Source organism: Dromaius novaehollandiae, chromosome 6 (assembly GCF_036370855.1).
Source record: "Dromaius novaehollandiae isolate bDroNov1 chromosome 6, bDroNov1.hap1, whole genome shotgun sequence".
In the NCBI taxonomy this organism is placed as follows: domain Eukaryota; kingdom Metazoa; phylum Chordata; class Aves; order Casuariiformes; family Dromaiidae; genus Dromaius; species Dromaius novaehollandiae.
Window position 1 is genome coordinate 37,281,526 of NC_088103.1, and position 20,557 is coordinate 37,302,082.

General features: G+C 40.1%; 1 protein-coding gene across 4 annotated transcripts; it reads left to right on the plus strand.

Moving 5' to 3' along the window:
• The first annotated feature begins 912 nt into the window (after positions 1–912).
• Positions 913–20,248, plus strand: PDCD4 (programmed cell death 4). 4 transcript variants are annotated; one of them, XM_026117446.2, is made up of 13 exons: positions 915–1,076; positions 4,768–4,910; positions 6,112–6,208; positions 9,944–10,243; positions 10,786–10,880; positions 12,670–12,783; positions 13,038–13,259; positions 13,531–13,628; positions 14,927–15,041; positions 15,820–15,927; positions 16,987–17,097; positions 18,062–18,201; positions 19,467–20,248. In XM_026117446.2, the coding sequence occupies exons 3-13, from the start codon at positions 6,169–6,171 to the stop codon at positions 19,525–19,527; spliced, it is 1,404 nt and encodes a 467-aa protein (XP_025973231.2). In that variant the 5' UTR covers positions 915–1,076; positions 4,768–4,910; positions 6,112–6,168; the 3' UTR covers positions 19,528–20,248. The 4 variants fall into 4 exon arrangements, with proteins under 4 accessions (XP_064370283.1, XP_025973231.2, XP_025973230.2 ...); XM_026117445.2 differs by lacking the exon at positions 915–1,076 and adding an exon at positions 3,682–3,822; XM_026117447.2 differs by lacking the exon at positions 915–1,076 and adding an exon at positions 4,123–4,142.
• The last annotated feature ends 309 nt before the right edge of the window (positions 20,249–20,557 follow it).

Genomic DNA, 20,557 nt, shown 5'->3' on the forward strand with positions numbered 1-20,557 from the left:
GAAGACAAGCAAGAGACAGACATAGCGAGAAGCAAGCTGTGATTTGGGAAAGTTTTTTGTCCAAAGCCATTTCAATGAGTGGCACCTCAGTTCTCCCGCTCAGGCCAACCTGAGCCTCCCATCCCACAGAGATGCCCACCCTCGTTGAGCGCCGTGCATGCAGGTCTGCAGTGCAGCCCAGTCCAAAGTTTGTGGAGGGAACCGTGGGAAGATGTTCAAAAGCAACTCAAATTACTGAGCATTAAAAAAACAAAGGCAGTTTTTAGTATCCTTTCAACCTGGAGCTGACGCTGACTGATGAGACTGCTGTGCTTGCAGTTCATTTGGTGAATGCACCTTGAGGCCAGTGCAGAAGATGCAAAATAAAAGTACTTTGAGGGAAAAGAAACCGGAAGGCCAAGAGATAGGCAATTGAACAGAGCAGACTGATTTAACAGATATGGTACGTTTTTTTGGTGTCTGCATTATGTGTGGAAATGTATACTCTAAGTGACACAGTAACAGACTAGATGGTGATCAAACAGAACTGCTGAGGTGTCAGGATCACAGATGCTGCCTTTTGAAAATATCTAAAACAGAAAGTAAAACGCTGAAAAATCTACCGTGGGGAGTACAGTGAAAATGCTCTATGACATTTCTAACCATTTCTTTCTGCTTTTTACTGGTCTCTCTGGTGCTGGAGGTCTGATGACCTAAGCGAGTAACAACAGCCACAGTTCAAATAAACCTTGATGAAAAGCAAAGGCTGGTAGCAAACCGGCCGGGGCAGCCTGGAGGCAGGCGGTGTTTGTTGTGTGCCAGACACTGGATGGGGGGGAAGGGCTGCTCCAGCGTTTTGGGGAGCTTCAGCCAATGGCTTCCTCCCCTGGGTGCTCTGGGAGGGCTTGGCCAGCGTGTGAGAAAGGGAGGGGAGAGTTTGAAAACAACCCAGCAGGCTCTAAGGAAGGAAGAAGGCTGGGAAGCGACCCGCTCGCCTCCGTCCAAGCGTTTTGCTCCAGGTGACCAGCGGCGCTGGGGGTGGAGGCGCGAGCGGAGCCGCTCGGCGTGGGTCAGCGCGGCGGAGGCCCGGGGCGCAGGTAACCGTGGGCCGCAGGCGTCGGGGGCCGCTGCAGAGCGGCACAGCTCGTGCGGGGCGCGCTGAACGGAGAATCCGCTGGAAGCTGTCAGAAGAGGGGTTTTCTAAGAATAACTGAACTTGGTCTGAATGATAAATGGGAGAGGAGGAGGGAAATTGTGCTGTTCTGCTTCTATGGGGAATTTGGCAGTACGTTTGCTATCAATATAGCTGGGGGAGGGAGGGAGATAGGGAGGGAAGGAGCAACTCCGTACAGCCCAGGGACTGATAACGTGATTCGGTTGTGTCCTTTACATGTTACAGGTCGTTTTGAGGCTAGAAAGGCAGAAAGAGGTGGTATCTTTTATTAGATTGGCTGACAGAGTGAGAAAATACAAAGAACCTTTCATGCACATCAGCCCTTTTTCAGGTCACTGTTTTAGAAATCAGAAAGCACATACAGTCAAATCTAGATGAGATTTTCAGTGGTTGATATCCAAGCTGCTAAGAGACATTTAGCATAAGAAAGAAAAAAAATGCAGCCTTTTCTTGTCTGGAGGTGCGCTCGATGGTTCAGGGAATTTCTTTTTTTCTTTTTTTTTTTTTTGATTAATGACCCCACTTTTGGTCCTCTTGGAAATGACCCAGTGCTCAGTTTTACCAGAAAATCCTCCAGCAATTTTCCGCAGTGCTTTAAAATATTTAGTAACAATTGGCATGATGCACGGATGTGGTATTTTGTTGTATATTCTCATGTGCGGATCCTTTTTACTGTTTCAATCTGGTATCTCTGCCATCTCTCCTCACTGCAAAATCGCTTTAATGTCACTGTGGTGTTTTGCCTTGCGCATGCTAATCAGTGGAGGTGCAAAAAGCAAACTGGAAATTATTTTTTGATTGATGGGAAAACAACATCTTTCAAGGGTGCCTCTAGGTTGCACGTGAAAATAGTCTTGTATGAACATGCTGAACCTCCCTGACTAGAAAATGTCTGGAACTTAGTGTCTTCATGAACAAGAAAGATTTTCTATTATTTGTCTGATGGGGGAAGTGGTTTTTTTCATCACTAAAATACAGCAGTCAAAGAGGATGGCTGTGTAAAAATATTATGCTGCACAGGCTTTTTAGTAGAATATCATTTGTTGCTTTCATTCTTAAACCTGCTTGATGATTCATGCAGAGCCAGACCAATAAATTAGTTTAGAGGCTCTAATACAAGGAAAGTTTGGCTCTTAATTCAGTCAAATCTATACTAATTCAGAGTGGAATTACAGTGGAGTAATATGTAAAGATACTATAAAAGTAATATGTAAAGATACTATAAAAGTCAAGTCGTAATGTATCAATTGAGGGGGATTCGCTTGCTGGTAGCTGAAAATTCCTGCAATGCAGAAGTACTAAAGCAGAATTGATCTACGTTTTATTCCCTCATAGCACTGAACTGCTATTGCTTAGGCTTTCAGAAGTGGGAAATTAGAGGGAAAATAGGGGATTAGCTGAGGTTCAGGAGACACTGCGAATGGGGGCAAAATATCTGACAATGAAATGGGGCTATCATTTCTAATTAGGTGTCCTTAGGCAGTGTACATAGAATAAATAGGGTAAGTGTAAAGTAATGTAAAGTGGAAAATTTGGAGGGCTTTGGATGGATATGCGTGGTTCAGCTATCCACCCTAAACATGCGCTGTGTTAAGAGTTTTAGCAACGGAGAAGACTGGCTGCAGCATCTGTTACCTGCCAGCTGCCCTGAGATGAATGGGTCCTGTCTGCCAGCTCTGGGGCAGCTGTGGTGTCCTCCCGCCAGGACCCCTGAACTGCCGTCCTGTGACACTGCAGACAGGGAGCAGGTACACGAGTCCTGTGTGAAGAGGAAAAAAAAGAAGATCCGAAACCCTGGTGTTGGTCTAGAATAACATAAAGAAGAAGTAATATATATTTGCCTGCAGAAAATGTAGTGATTTCTAATTAAAGGAGTAGGGCACGGTGCTGAACAGCCGTCAGGAAGAGCTGTCAGAGGCTCCACAGCTACGTTTGTCACCAGCTCTTGTGCAGGACCATCTTCTTGGAGAGCTTATGTCACCCACCCTGCAAAACACCCATCCATCCCTTCCCTTGCTCAGGGTGCAACTGCACTCCCCCATTGCAGGTTTTGCCCTTTCAGATCTGATCTAAAACCTGTTAAAGGTATTGCTAATTGACACTGATGAGCCCCTGAAACGTTAGCAGTCAGGAGATAACGAAGAAGTGCAGCTTTACGAGTGGGTTGGGGCAACTAATGGTAAGTTAGATGGGAAAATGTAACTGGCTGGCCTGCTAGGTGTGCGCTACCCCAAAGGCCACTGCTCCGTCCACCTGCACGGGCCATATACATAGCTGTACTCCGGCCAATTGGCCGGACACCCGCGCAGCCGCCCGCGGCAGCAAATGGCGCCCGGCCTCTCCGTAGCAGGTCGCGCCCGGGGGGGATGGGGAAACCCGCTCCCCCGTGGGGCCTCCCCTCCCCGCACGAATGGTTCCTTCCCGCTCCCCCCTGCCCACGCGGCTGAGATGGTTTCGCCCCCCCCCCCGCTCTCCCTTCCCTTTCCTGAGGGCTGAGCCCCCCCAACCTCCCCGCCGGCCCCACCCACCGGCATCCCCGCCTGCGGATTGGCTGCGGCGGCGGGAGGGAGCCAGCCAATCGGTGGCGGCCGCTGGGGCCCGTGTCGCTGGGGGGAAGAAAACACAAACAAGCAGGGCAGCGGCGCGGCGGGACCGCGCGGGTGCCGCCGGTAACGGTCTGGGGCGGGCGGCGCGGCGCGGTTGGCCCCCTCCCTCCTTCCCATCCTCCTTCCCATCCCGGTGGGGGGCGGCTGCCGAGGCGGGCAAGGAGCGGTGGGAGCGGGTCCCTCCGGGCGCCCCCGGCTGCCCCGGGAGTGGCGGCCGCGCTGCTCCGCGCCGCGTGGGTCAGCGGCAGAGCGTGGGGCGCGGCGGGGCCGGGGGCCTGCGGGTCGCAGCCGTGCGGGGGGCAGCCCGCGGGGCCAACGGCCGCGGCACCTGCGCGCTCGCCATCTTGTCGCGAGGCGCAGCATGCGGCTGTGCGTCTTTACTGGTGGGTTTCAGCGGCTTGGGAAGTGCTCGGGTCTTCCGAACCGTTTCGTGTCACTGATTCGTCTTAAGGTCTCTTGCCGCATTCTTTTTCTCTAGGCACTTAAATTTACTTCTGTCCGTTTGGTCCAGTTTTGACTCTTCTGACATAGGCTTTGGGTTTATTTATTCTGTTGGTTTTTAATGCGTGTTTTCAGATCTTTTTCTGTGGTTGATCGGTAATAGTGTAGTGCAGCTTAGCAAAATACGAAGTGGTATTTTTGGATACAGAGATAAGTACCAGCATTCTGAAGTCTGAGCAGGCCCTTTAACTTGAACTAACAAGAGTCTAGGCTGGGAGAGTGCACTTTTAAACTGAGCATATGTCTCCTGATCGGTATAACAGTATAAACTGTAAAGCTCGGTTGTCCCATCATCCTTGTTATGTGCAAAGCAGGGTGGATCTCAAGACAGCAGATGAAAGTTGTGTTGTTTTTTTGTGTAGCTGTAGGTGGAGAATTGCAGTTAGTCCTATATGGAAGAAGGTGTCCCTTCACCCAGAGGTTAAACTTGATTATTGATGATGAAATACTTTCTTTTGGTTATTATGTAATACATTTTATTTTGTCCTTTGTCATCTTTTTTTAAAGAAGTGGACAACTGATGGAACATTCCGCTGGGAAGAATAAAACTGTTCTTACATGGTAGTTTGCTCAGCCTAGACTGAGATCCATACAGGGAAAGCTCTTTAAACAACAGTGACTCAGAACGCTTGGACTCCTGAATGACTGAGGTAATTTAGAAGACCTTTACCTAAAAAATGGTGTGGGGCAGGGAGGACTTTGTATTACACAAAGTCGTTAACTGTTTGGAATTAGGGTTGACATTAGGAAATACAAGATTATGACAGCTTGATACTGTGTCCTAAACCAGAATTTCTTCACTTTCATCCACTTGTGCTGAATCATTTGCAGTTAATAGGTCTGTGGTATAGTGGACAGAAGGGGGGAGAACAAGGGAAGAGAAGAAAAGCAGAAGGGACTGATGTCGTTTGATGTCACAATCTTGCCACTCATCAGTAAGCTGTTTTCAGGGCAGCAATAGATGAGAAAGGGAAAGAAGAGCCACTGAATTATCATGGCACAGAGACATATACCAGTAGTATTCACAAGACCACAAAGTGATTCACGTAAACATTGCAGGTAAAAAGCGTGTGATGAATGCTGGAGCCACTATATTTTTTTGTGTACATAAAGGAAAGGTGGATGATGCCATCACAGCATTGACCTGTGGTGGTCTGTAGAACAGCAGCTGCTAGGAAGAGAGGGAGAAAGAGTAGCAGAAAAAGAGGAGTTTCCAGCTTTATCCCTTGCTGATTGAGTGATGGGTATAAAGAGGGTTTGGAGTGTCCAGAAGCATGGATGTGAGAGCTTGACAGCTATACATACATAAGCAGTAAAATGTAAGGACTGTGTCCTTGAGGGGAGGAACAAAAATATGTGTCTTCTGAGGGTTTGTCTGAACTTGATAAAGTAGTACCATATTATCAGTATAGTTAAACCTGAAGAACATTTCTCTTGTGGTTTCAAATATAACATTGATATTGTATGCTTATATAGATAATTCCTTTGCAGAAGAGGACAGTCTAAGCTGATAGAAGTGACTTTTATCAACAAAACTGCTCACAGAGGGCTTTTACCCATAAAATAACGGCTTTCATCCTGGTGCCTCCCTTATAAGCAACAGAACTGGTACTGCAAAGACACTGAGGTCTTGTTCTCGATGTCATAATTTTGCACTATTAATTATGACATCTAGATAGATGCGTTTAAGGGTGGTGCTGTCTAATGTTACATTTTTTGCCTTCCCAAGGAACTTTGCAGTGATTACAGTTAGTTAATTACATATTTCGTGAGTGAAGCTTTTGCAGCTTTTTACTCCTTAGGATTTAGTCCAGTGCTTGCTTTCCTCTAATCTTCTCCATTTCTGTTTAGGCCTTGAGAGGAAAACGTTAAGACTTTGCATTTTGCTGTCAGTTCAGTTAAGCAACTATGGAAATAGAAAACAAGCACGTTTATGTTAACCCTGCAGGTAAGTGATATATTTAGTATTTTGTACTTAAAATTGCTTGGCTGGCCTGAAGTGTTCTCTGTTTTAAGTTGTATTGCCTGGGGTTTGGTTTTGCTTTAAGAGTAAATTAAAAAGTAAAATGCATAGGTGCATTTGAGAGGGACATATTCTGCTTTTATGTAGCTGTTTAGCTTAAAATTAGAGGAAGAAAATGATGAAAGATTTGACTGGAAGTAGGCTGGAATGGGAAAACTTCATTCAATATGAGTTAGAGACCTCCCCGAAATTGACTGTTTTGTCCATATCGCAAATGTAGTTTCTAACGCAGTGGTGTTACTGCAGTATCATGTTTTTATGTCTTCTAAAGGTTGTAATGATTTGCACTGACCTTCTTATACCGAAGAGTTGTTGTGGGCTTCTGATACTTTAATTTTTTTTTAATGAAAAACATGTTAGGAGATTATGTAATGTGATTGAAGTTGCAACATCCTGTAGATGAACTGTTATTTTAATATTACTACCAGAACTTAATTAAATACTGTGAAAGATGCATTGCTTCTCAACATTTTAGAGTTACATTTGGATAAAGATGCGAGACTGCTGCATGTCTAAATTCACCTAATTTGGCCAAATAAAATTTATGTGTAGATAAGTATTTGCTGAATGCTCTTTTTGTTATTTAAAGTAGCTTTATATAAGCACAGATTTTAAGTGTGCCTGCTAGGCATTACAGGAGGTTAGTAAGGTTGATTTGGATAACTTCAATATATAGCAAGCAAAGCCTTAAAGTTTTTAGAACGCTATTCCTGCTTATATGTGCTTATATATATGTCATACGAGGTAAAAACATGAAACTGAAAGGAGATCAGCCTCGTTTTATATGTACTTTTGATTTTATGGAACTACTGATTTTATAAACTTTTCAAAATAAAAACATGCTGTAAAGGAATAATTTGAAGCTCTTCTTAACATCTTGATGTGATTTTGTGGTAGAAGACAGCAGTTTAGAATGTATGCATGCATCAGTGGCATACACATCAAAACTAGTATAAACATTTAATATATTTGTTCAGCATAGCATGGTAACTAATAGTGGAGGGCCAGCTGGTCACAGTATTATGTAGAAGGAGTCAGGTTTCAGGTGGAAGTAGTAGTCTTATATTAAAAAGATTAGTAATGCAGTGAGAAATACTGAGTCTTATGGTTGGGATGTTTCCTGTGGAGGACTTCCTTTAGTCTCACACTCTAGATCAGGATTGTTTAAGGAGGTTGAACGATGCCTCCCCCTTTTTTCCTTAGTAGTCAGATTCAGGACTATCGTGTGTTAATTAATCCTAGAACAGTTTCTTTGAAAACTGAGAGAAAAGTGGTCATTGAAGAATGTAGGTCCTGGACAGCCAGACTGCAGGTCTAACCTCGAGAAATTAAGATTGGGTGTGAAGAAGAATTTTAATTCAGTTGTTCTCTGAGATGAGCTGATCATGCTGATGGATGAGTGAAGGAAACCCGTTCTGTTTGGTTTAGCTTCCCCTCCCTTCCGCTAGGGTTAGGCAAATCTATCCTTATTTTATTAAAATATTAGACAAACTGAGAAAGCTTGTTGTGGGAATTCTTTTCTGGACATGATGCATACTTTATTTTGCTTGCTGCATACTTTATTTTGCTTGCTGCAAGCGTAAAAGGAATGCTTTGTGGGAGTAATTAGTGGAAAGATGAAGCTTAGACTAGAATGACTGCATTACTGTTCAACTGCAGTATTCGCATCTGTGAACACGAATATCTAAATGTTACTTCTTTGATCATAAAGAAGGCAGTTGCATTAAGCTTTCTTCATTCTTTAGTGTAGTATCCGCTTTGATACTGGTAAGCGCTTTGAGGTTGGAAATGTTTCATTAGTGCACTTTGTTTTCAAAACTTTTCATGAACCTGTTTTGATTTGGAAAAAAACATAGTTCTGAGAAATATGGCTAATTGAACACTGTTAATCACCATGTATAGAAATGGTGAGATAATACATTTCAGCGAAGTTCAAATACAAATTTAAAATACTCTTCATGTTCTGAGCTGATGCTGTGAACTTTTTTGTAAAGTAGGCTTGGTACGACTGGAAAAGCATCTTCTGTGTGCCTCACCAATGTGCTTGCCAGGACTGGGGCTGTAGGTTTTTCTTAGACTCTACTGAATCAACAGGAAAAGAAGGGCTTTATAACAGAGAACTTAAGGCTTTTGCCTTTACGCATGTTTGTTCTAATTTGCAAGACTTTCCAGGGTATTAACTGGAATGTAAAATAGGTTCTCATTTTTTTTCATGGGTTAAGAAAGAGGAAGAAGAAATTCTAAAGGCTGTTTTAATAAGTCTGCTTAATCATTGAGTTTGTGTGGAAAAGATCATAACTTTGTGAAGTAAGAGCTTAAGGTCCAAATTTTAGATGTGTATTAGCTTCCTAAAAGAGTGAAAATTATTGCACTTCTGAGTGCCCTGAGATATTCACAGATTCTTAAGTTGTGAGAGGTGGGTTTGGGGGATGGGGAGAGGGATGATATTTTTACAGTGTAGGAAGAAGGTTTTAATAGGTAATTAGCTTTGTTTCATTTTATTTATGGTAGGGCTGGGGAATAAACAGCAATTTTAGAGGCTTGACATAGCCCACAATAAAGGACTATGTCTTTTCTGGGCCTGTAAAAGGAATATAGTTGGTGTGGGGGGTGTTTTTGTTTTCTTTTTAAGAAGATAGCCCTAGTGAAATTTAGAATAAACATTTGTTACAATTATTCTAATCTTATTCATTGTATGAACTGGTGTTTGGACTTTGCTAGGTAAGTAAGCACTTAGGGTTTACTAAAAATGGCAGACTGAAAAACACTGGAGGCTTCATCTTGCAGGATACTGGGGTATCATAGGAGGTTGAGGTGGAATTGTCACATCAGGACTTGGAGTCTTGGGCCTTATTTGTTGTCCTGTCTGACTCATTCGTTTCTGTCCCTCTCTCATCCCTGTCTCCTCCTTCTTAAGGCTAGAAAGAATCAATCCTGTTTAATCTCCTGATTTGGAGGGTGGGAACCTAGTAAAAGGGAATGATCACATTTTTTGAAAATACTTTTTTTTTTTTTTTTTTAATGAGTCTTTGTTACCAAACTTTCTGGGCTATGTATTGAACTGCATTTTTTTCATAGCTTTACTAACAAGAGAAAACAGAGTGCACTTGTGCATGTATTCCTATGAGTCTAAATCATTGCTTTCCCAGCGGGTGGTCTGTTAAAAATCCTCAAATGAGAGGAATGTTGGTTGATGATTTAGGAGATTAATTTCACTTTGGTGAATAATCTGTTAACATTAGTGAGTTCTTACAGAACTTCCTGCATTGGCAGTTCTGTTTGTTTCTAAATCAAGAGATGAGTGGGTGGCATGATAACTAGGCACTTAGATCTTAAGCACTTAGGAATTCTGATAGATTGTTTAACAGGGGTGCAGTTTTCTGTGGTTTACCTGTTTGTAAATGGTCTATTTGCTTTGCCTCTCTTGACCTGTGCTCTGTTTAGGTTGTGGATAACCTGTGTTGGGGAATAAGGAACTCCTTATTACTGTGATGTGTAGACATATTAAACAATCAAGTCTGCCTTAAAACTGTTGGAAGTGAAAGAGAGTTCTATTTAATTTTAGTGTTGTAATCCATTTTAAATACACAATGGTTTTGGTAGTTTGACAGAAGATTGTTTAAAACAATAAATAAGATTTTTACTGTCTCTCTTTCTAAGAACTCGATAATCTAAGTGATGCTCCATTTTCTGGTGATGAAGAAAATGGTGGGTCTGAGGAACGAAAGACTGAAATCAATGGAAATTGGATTCCTGCAACTTCAATTACTGAAGCTAAAATAAATGCTAGAGCAAAAAGACGATTGCGGAAAAATTCTTCTCGAGATTCTGGGAGAGGAGACTCAGTTAGTGACAATGGAGAGACACTGAAGACTGGAGTTGTTGTACCAACAAGCCCAAAGGGGAAAGTCCTGGACAGGCGATCCCGGTCTGGAAAGGGAAGGGGTCTACCAAAGAAAGGTAGGTGTAGCCTAGCAAAGAAAGTACCATAGATTCTGTCCAAAAACATAGCATTTTTTCCCCATTGGGAATCATTTTTGTAAACAGCAATCTCTGTGCAGGCACTTGGTTCTTTATGTTAGGTACAGCAATAGCAGATAACAGTCTTAGACAGAATTTTGTATATGTATTGTTAGTTAACTTTTGTCTTTAAGGTATGTACCTTTTTAATACACAGATTTGAACTGTTGTGGTGGAGGTGATTCACAGGACTATTACTAATGCAAACTGAAAACATGGTTATATTTGAAATCACAGTTGTGTCAGCCTTCGGTTGTTCTTGTGTTGCTTTGCACTGCTATTATCTTACTGGAAAGAGATTAAACACTAAATGCTAAAGTGAGAACGTGTCATACAAACACTTCTGCCCTTCTCAGTATATACCCTGAGAAGTAAGAGATGGGCACAAGCTGTGATATGTTGCCTTTGAGTAAGGGATTGTTGTGTTCAGTTAAAAGTATTCTTTGTAAGCTAGCTGTTCTTACTGTCCTGTGTTTTGCCAGGTGGAGCAGGTGGTAAAGGAGTTTGGGGAACACCAGGTCAAGTGTATGATTTGGAAGAAGTAGATATTAAGGATCCTAATTATGATGATGACCAGGTAGGCAAATACCTTCGTGCAGCGTGCATTTTGGTTTCCTTTATTCAATACAATTGCTGTGATGTTCGTAGTAATGAAAGTGTGGCCTTGAGAGTTATGTGAAGGTTGGCTTGGCCATGCTAAGTACTCATTTTTATGTTCAAGAATGGATTATTGACTAGTTAAAGAAGACTGCTGTATGAGTGTGGTAGTGTAACATTCACAGATCTTACCTCAAGCTTATTTCCTCTTTCTTTGCCCCACTAGGCAGCACCCTTTTTGAAGGTGTGTTCCTTTAGTGCTGTTTCTCATGGAGGTGAATGTTGCAATGCTTCTCTAAACTGCAAATCAGCACCATGTTAAAAATGCAGGAGACTTTCTCACAATGGGAGATTTTTGGTCTTGGTGAAAAAATCTCTTACAGATTTTTCTCTTCCCTCTTCTCCCATCCCTCCCCACATCTTATGTTTTCGTTGTATAAACACACTCAATTAGTGCAAGGTTGATAGCCTGGATTTTTTTCGTTACATATTAATTTAGGATTTGTTGTGGAAGGTTGCCCCTCGCAACCATTTTGTTGGCAGGGGTCAGGGCAAGGGGAGTAAAGCTCACTGGGCAAGTGATACCTCATAAACTTAAATTCTTGAGGAAAGGAGAATTACAAACACTGATTGCTGAAGTCTCTAAGATCAATACATTTGTGAGACCATAAGCAAATTTTGTGTAACTTCAGCAGAGTGATGATGGTGTCCTTCGAGCAGAGACTGTAGCCATAGCTGCTAAGAGGGTGAATGTGGGTACATCAGAACGTTGCCTTCAGAATCATTTTTTAATTCAAAGAATTACCTTAGCAGAGGTAGCTATTGAAAATGAAGCTGATGATTGCATAAAAGAAAGTTGAATAAATATTCCATGGGACTTCTGCATGATTAGCTTTACTGAGGTTGTAAACAGAGGCTGACGTGGTGGAAGAAGAGGCATTTTGCCTTCTCCTTTAATTCTTGGTCATGGGAAGCTGCTTTTGAAAAAGTATTAGTTGGAAACTTCTTTGCTTAGATTTCTTTTGATCTGTAGTATTGCTCTGAATGTTACTACTGTACTCTGTGAGGAGTGGGGAACTGAATTATGGTGGGAGATGTGGCTGTGCTGGAACTCTTGTCTTACACGTAGTGCTCTACAGGACCAGGTTATACAGGGAACGCTTGCTGTGTGATTCTTTTTCCCCTTAGGGAATGTTTTCACTCACAAATACCCTGGAAATGCCTTTTCTCTGTCATGCAGATATGTACATGCTAGTGCCTGCCTGGTCATGCAGTCACTAGGGAAGGGGGAAAATGGGCTTGCTGTCAGGGACTGGAATGCAGCTTACAGAGAAAGATGCTAGAAGTTTAACCTTACACTGTGGCACAGCTACATCTGCTGAGCTGGCACAGGAGTTTCTGTTGCCCTCCTTTCAGTACATAGTACATAGGTACTTGATCTCTGCGTTCATGCAGCGTCAGCAGAATCCTAGGAGTACACTGTGGAGTGCTTACCATAATGTAACAGTAAATTCAGCTTTCTAGTTGAATTCAGCTAACAGTAAATTCAAACTGTAAGGAGCATGACGTTTAGCCAGCTTTACTGACTTTGCACGCTTCAATAGATTATTTCTCTACAGTTACTTTCTGATAGAATCTTGACTGCCAGGGGCATGCATAAAGCATTAATGATTTAGAAGATATTTTCATGCTAGTAAAACTCTGTAAGATCTAAGAAGATACAATATTGTTTACAAAAGTGTATATGTTTTTGTTGCCTTTTAAAATAGGAGAACTGTGTCTATGAAACAGTAGTTTTGCCTCTGGATGAAAGAGCATTTGAGAAAACTTTAACACCAATCATACAGGAATATTTTGAACATGGAGATACTAATGAAGTTTCGGTATGTCACATTTGTTTGTTTATTTTAGGAGGCAGCCCTGTAGTGTACATGGGAGTCCAACAGCTAGCTATTAATGAATATATAAAGATATTGGCAAGGAATGTGCAATTAGAACACCTAAATAGTTGCTTCTGCTCATGCAGTAAAGATAAAGATATATGCACGTGTGTGTGTGTGTGTGTGTGTGTGAATATATAAAATGTCATAGTTTTATATATTTACAAAATCTGTTTTGTTTTTCAAATCTTATGTAGGAAATGCTAAAGGATTTAAACCTCGGTGAAATGAAATACAGTCTGCCAGTGTTGGCTGTTTCCTTGGCTTTAGAGGGGAAGGCTAGTCACAGGGAAATGACATCCAAGCTTCTTTCTGACCTTTGTGGGACAGTAGTAAGCAAAACTGATGTGGAAAAATCATTTGATAGACTACTTAAAGATCTACCTGAATTGGTTCTGGATTCTCCCAAAGCACCACAGGTATATCTGAAACTTCTTCTGCTTGTATTTGAAAGTTTTTTCTTATTAATTGTGGTTAAAACTGATCAAGTAGACTGAAATAGACTCTGTGTTTGAAAAATATGCGTGGATTGTCCTGCTGTCTCTAATTCCCTATCCAGTTTCTCAGGCTGTGTTTTTACTTTGAGATGACTCATTTAATAAATGAAACCTGAAAACCAAGTATCTTAAATTGTCTATTTAGAACTGCTTTGAAATTCAAGATTTAAAAAATGCCTCTGTTTTGTTGCAGTTGATGGGCCAGTTTATTGCGAGAGCTGTTGGAGATGGGATTTTAAGCAGTACTTACATAGATGGCTACAAAGGCACTGTGGATTGCACCCAAGCTCGGTAATTTACTTGCTTTCTATAGTTCTGGTTTTCAGTTTCAAAGGCCAAGCAAATAGAACAGAAATTTGGGACTTTAGGATAAACTATGTGGTTCTTTATTAATTCTTCGTAATTTAAAATGAACTGAAAGAAATGCACAGAGAGTGTCTGCCACAGGAAAAAAAAAAAAAAAAAAAGAAAAGCCAGAGTGACTCAGATCAGAGGAGAAATATTGTAAGTGCTTGAAGAGTATGCTAATACATTTGAGTTTAGTCAGTCAGGTTTGTTGTCCAGCTTATGTTTAATTTAAAAAAAAGAGCTGAAACAAGAAGGGACTATAGAAGGTTTTGTCTTAGAAAAAGCTTTAATGTGACTAACGAGTAAATGGACAACTGCTGTAAATATGGTATGATATTCTATGCTATTTGCAGTGGTTATAGTTGGATACTTTAAAAAAGGAGGTCAGTGCTTAGTTGTCTAACTTGAGGGTTCAAGTTGTGAAAATTATCAGTAATATAAATGTCTCATGCAATTTTAAGCATTTTAGCCTGCACAGTGCACATCTGGGATGCTTGCCTGTCTTTGCTATTTCTTGGACAGTGTTTGCTGCTTGGTAATTCTGGCTTCTGCATAGAGTAGTTGTTACTGTCTAGCCCTATCATGAGCAGTGGGACACAACTATTCCTCCTTTAGTTGAATGGTACTTAATTGGATCTGAGATTTTTTTTTTTCCTGACCCTAATTCCTTTTTTCGTTTTCTCAATGAATTGACAAGCTTCCTTAATTCACCCTATCTCCTTACCACTTTGGAAAGCAAATATGTAGTTGCATTTTGACTTAAATTCCCAAGGTTTCACAGCTCTTTAGATGGAAACAGAAAGTAATGTTTCAGCAGAGAAGCCGTTCTTTAGCTCAGAAGCAATTCAAGCCTTGAAATTCACATGCCAAGCTGCATGCTTGGCAGAGCCCAAATAGAATTCATCTCTGCATAAGAATATATTAAGTTCTCTCATAAAAATGTTTCAGGTTCTGCACTGATGACTGAGATCTGCTGTCATTGTGGGACTTATCTGTCCTGAGCATGGTACAAACAGAAGTGTAAAATTGGTGGAAAGAGAACTTGGGGAGCTAGCTTGCTGGCTTCTCGATCGAGATGTCTGCATGGAGTTACTAATCATGAAGTCCTCCCAGAGATCTGGTCACTTGTGACTTCAGCATGAGCACTGTGCCTAAAAAGGAATGGAAGTGGGAAAGTAGATGTTACAGATTTTCCTTCAAGTTTTGTAATAACTTCCTGAAACACAAACTTTGCTTTCTAGAGCTGCACTTGACCGAGCTACTGTGTTGCTGAGTATGACAAAAGGTGGAAAGCGTATAGACAACGTGTGGGGGTCAGGAGGTGGCCAGCAGTCTGTGAAACACCTTGTGAAAGAGGTAGCTGACTTGTACAAACTCTTGAGAGTTTACTGTTTGTCTAAGCTTATGTTTGGGATGGAGCAGAGAGATGCATATATCCTGTAACAAAATGTGTGTCAGTGTGTTTTTGTATTATATAAAGTAGTTTTTAAAAACTGATGTAGATTGTTGTATTTACTGAAACGGATGCCTGTATTGCCTTCTCAGTGCTGAGAACACACTGGCAATACAGAATATGAACTAGTATACACTTATTACTGCTTACAGCTTTAAGAGTTTACAATCCAAAAGGTAGCGTAATAGAAGAGCCAAGGTATCTAGAAGAGCTGGCAGCATGAGTTTGGTTTTTGGCATCATTGATTAAAAACACAGTAGAAACAAAATTGGAGGAAGAATCAAGAAAGCTCAGCGATCCATACTAAGAAGCAGGGAAAGGTTTAAAGGAAACAGTCACGTTATAATTTCTAGGTTGTGAGCATAACAGATGAGGAGGAAAAGTTCAGGGGAGAAAAACTTGATCATAGCCATGTTAACTTTTCATGGTGATGGGAATCTTATCAAGCAGCATTTCTAGTGCTTGTGTATCTATTACACTATGGGTAAGTATTTGGCTTACACTGTGTTTCACATTGCTGATAGCACTCAATTTAATGCCATTTATTTAAAAAAAAAAATAGCTTCAAGTTTTGGGAAATAATTTGCTGCTAGGTGAGTTGCAGATTATCAAAACAGTTAACAGCTTTCAAATTTTTATATCTAATTAGCATCTTTTTTCTATTATTTTAAAATTCAATAGATTGATATGTTACTGAAGGAATATTTGCTTTCTGGAGATGTACTGGAAGCTGAACGTTGCCTTCAGGAGCTGGAAGTACCCCATTTCCACCATGAACTTGTATATGAAGTAAGGAGAAATTGGAGTCCCTTTAATGATTGTCAGTAACAAAAGCAGACTTTGTTTTGTTTTGATGTGGGTGTGTAAATAATGTAACTTGAATCTGAAGCTCAGGTTGCAAGTTCTGATGTTATTTGAATAACTAAAGTGAAGTTAATGGTTTGTGTACTCATTTGTGCAACAATTTGTGCAACAAGTAAACTACTGGTCCCTCTGGGAAGATCCAGAATTAAATTTTGTTTGTTGGGTAAATAGGTGCATTCAGATGGTTAGAGATTACTGAAACAGTAGACCTCCCCCCCCACCCCCCGCTAAGGAATAGCAGCAAAAAACATGCTTTGTTTTTGTGTTTATTTCCTTTTAGTTGCAAACTTACTACAACAGATTTCAGACATCTGGATATTCTAAACTGTATGGTTTTTTTTAAAGTTACACAGCTTGCTTTGCATGGTGGAATTGTTCCATCTAGTACATTTGTAAAAGCTTTGAGTATATGAGAGAAAGATGTTATTTTGCTGCATCTGGAAGATTGTTCTTATTTGTATTCTTTTTACCTACTAAATGAAGAAGTGCTTCTTTACCATTAAAGCTGGACACCCACAAACTAAAACAGTGTAAATTTTCTGAGTAAATGACTCCATTTAGCAAATTTATTGGGAATACAAAAAAGCTTTTTGCTTGTTGGAGTTTGTGGAGATTGGTAGATTTTAAACTTCTTTCTGATTTTTCTAAGATCACAGATGAAAATTAATTTCATAAAATTAATTTCCATCTATAATGTAGCAACTATATGAATATGGTTATGTATCTCAAATCAGGCCATGCTCTTTACTCTGTCTTCTCCTTTCTCATTGCTTGTATCCTTATTCGAGCAATTTTCCATCAGTCTTTCTTTTCAAATAAGAATATATTGGAATTGAGAGTCCTTACAACAAATGGACTTACCTCCCCAGAAAATGCATAATACTGCATCTGTTGTTGTTCATTTTTGCACTTTATATGCTTACACAAGATATGCTTAAACCACTGTTGTCTTTTTATTTAAAAGGCTTGCATAATTTGTTTCAGGCAGTGGTGATGGTTTTGGAGTCAACTGGAGAAAAGACTTTTAAAATGATACTGGATTTGTTGAAATCTCTCTGGGGGTCTTCTGTCATTACTATGGATCAAATGAAGAGGGTAAGTGTGTCATTTGGAGAATATTGTGTAAGGTCTCCCAAAATTTGTGTAGTTTTTACCTTTTCTTAAGGTAAAAACTTGGCAGGCCATTGTTCCTGCTGCACTCACTCCCTCTTCCCCCACATCCCATACAAGAAAACTGTCACTGATGTATACAGTATGTAACAATACTTGCCATGTACTGGAGGAAATACAAATGAATTCTGAGCAGTAGCTCATTGTAGAACTGAGGGGTGCTGAATTTTTAAACTTTCTGTTGAAGAATTTCAATTGATCCTATGCAATTAAGTGATTAAAAACTAATCATTGTAAATGCTACAGTATAGCTTCATTTTTTCTAAAAAATTATTTTTCTTTTTAACCAGTAATTCTTCATAATTGAAGTATGAGACCCACTTAATTAGAAATATCAACTAGAACAGTATATAGAAGCAAATATTTTACTAAATTAGCATAATTCGTGACTTTGCTTCCAGCTATGAACACTGGACAGTTGTGCTATCCTGGGGCAAACTGGGTACCAGACTAAGACTCGTGACAAACTTTCCCCAATCATCCTGCTGGAGGGAAGTGATGAAGTCATCTCTGGTTGGCACAAATATTTCCCTTGCTGCATAGTGGTGGAGATTTGCGGCCTGTATTTTTTTTTTGCCTGGCAGAAATAGTAAGTTTTCTTCCATGCGATAGCCACCAGGCTAAAACACAGGTTCTGTACTGCCTGATTTTATAATTTTTTGGGGGAGTCTTAAAGTTCTGCTAGTGTTTTTATGTCTGTAAGCAGTTGTGTAATACCATGATATTGGCTGGTATTATACCTTGTTTTCCTGCTAACTTGCAGCTCCTCTGGTTTAGGTTTGTTGAAAGTGTTTATAGTATATGTAAAATTACATGAAAATTTATCCTACAAAAAATGGTAGTGAAACCATAGAATAACCACATCATTATTTGAATTGTTATGCTGCAGGGCTATGAACGAGTTTACTGTGAAATCCCAGATATTAACCTGGATGTGCCACACTCCTATTCTGTGCTTGAGCGGTTTGTAGAGGAATGCTTTCAGGCTGGAATAATTTCCAAACCACTGAGAGACCTCTGTCCTTCAAGGTACTTGTTTTATTACAGACAGGTGAAGGCACAGCTTTTTATCCTCACTGTAGGTAACGGAAAGGAGGATCTTGTGACCTGGGTATTGTAGATTGCAATTGGAAGCTAAGGAGGATGGAAGAATAGGGGTTGGACTGGGAAAGAGTTTATTGTAAAGGTGCATTGATCTGAAACCTGTTACATGGAGACTGCAATAAATAGTTGAGGAAAGTAAGCCTCCGGAGAGTCTCAGGCAGCATGCCTGTCCACTTTCCAGAGGAGGAAGACCGGCTGCTTCTCTGTTTTGTTAATTTGCTTGGCAGAGATCAGCACAGTCCTGAGATGGAAGATTTGTGCATCCCAGTGACCTATGTAGTGACAGTGGGAAACCAGACCACCATTTGTAATTTGCTTTTGAAAAAAAATTGTTTAAATAAACATATTAAAATGCATTAATAGAGTCCTAAAATCAGATTAGATTGATTACATAAGAGGGAATAGGCCATTTACATGGTATAAGCTCTAAATACCTAATCCTTTACTATCTGTCCGTCCTGTGGTTTTAGTGTTGTTTTGTTATTGTTTACTTATTCATAGCATAAATAATGATGTCTGATCTGCAAGTACTCAGTATTCTGTTTTCTCCTTACTGGTCACTATAGATCCATAAATTCTACTTCCTGTGGGGAATAAACACAGTTTCATTAAATTTGATGTTAAAAATATTTTTAACAATTTTGTGTGTCAGGAATTCTATTTGTTAGACAAATTTTTTCCAGTTTGGGTGTCCTGTTAGACTTACACATTATCATTTTCCCAGCTGGCAATTGGTTTAGGTTTTGAAATTTTTGCGACTTTATCAAAGACAGCCTCTATTTGTGGATTTTGGACTTAAAGATATACACAAGCTCAATTTTATAATATTAAATGTTTTGCAAGCCTTGGGTGTGTGAGGGTTGAAAATCATGTCTGCAACAAAAAGCATGATTATACTTCAGTACTAGTAAATACACTGAGATGCATTTTTGACTTGCATACTTCTGCTTTAGTTAGAAAATGCCACTTCTAGGCCTTCAAGCCAGCATTTTTTGCATGTCTTAATGTTAAAAGGTTGGCAAAGCAGAAAATATTTGAAAACTCAACTTTTGAAAAGCTTCCTACAAACACACCTATATGTATTTAAATATTGACTCCCAAGGCCAATTGAAGATTTTCAGTAATAGATAAGAAAATACAACTGATGCTACTTTGAGCTTCCTAAAAAGATACCCTCTATTTTCTTACAGAGGCAGAAAGCGTTTTGTGAGCGAAGGAGATGGAGGTCGTCTTAAACTAGAAAGTTACTGAATGTGAAAACCAACTGCTGAAGCCTTAAAAGTTAAAAGGGAAAAACATATATATATATGTACACACACACACGCATGCATATATATATATGTGTCTGTGTATATATGTGTACATATACACACACACTTTTGGAGTGTGTATGTATGTGTGTATGTATACACACACATACATAATACACAAACATTGCTTAGCACAGTTCATATTTTTTAAAGCACATGTTTTGGGTACAAATCATTTTTTAAATAGTTTTATAAATTTCAGGAAGAAAACTTTCTTTGGGCATGTAGTAGAACAACTGGCCACTCTGCTGTGGTCGTGCCTTCAAATAAGCTATCTTTTTATAAGTGCCATATGTTTATGACCTAATCATTCCACGTTTGCCTCAATGTCTAACTGCCCCTCTTTCTTTCAAGGACAGTGTTTTCATCATAAAAGCACTGGTTTATACAGAGCTTTACAGAAGGGTCAAGTTATGCTGCTGTGACCCCATTTTCATTGCTGCTGAAGAAATACTATGCTTTGGGAGGAAAAATAGTTGTTTCTTTGTTTTAAAGAGCCCAAGAAAATGGGGTTGGGTCATAAATTCATCTGTTCCAGGGGAGAGAACATTGGTAGGTTTTAGATTTTCTAGCTACCACTTACCAAACTGCTTTTTTTTTCTCTATGTAACTGGAAAAGTGAAAAGTTCTACTAGAACATATTAAAGTATTTTTTTTTTTTGTGAAGCTGTCTGTTCTGCCTCCTCTTTGTTAAAAAAAAAAAAAAGTTTAAAAAGATTGGATCTCTAAACTTTGTGTAATGGAACTTTCCCTTTAACACCACCTTTTTGTATTACAGCATACAGAAGAGCATTGACTGATTAAACAGAGGGTAAATATTTATCAGAAGTGTTTTCAAAAACAAAGGGGGCTTACATGGGTGTATCCAGGCTGGGGCTATGCTAACATACTGTGCACAGCGCAGCTCCGTTCTCCAGGCCAGGACGAACAGGGGCAGGACTCTTTTCCAGCACCACGCTGTAGCGCACACC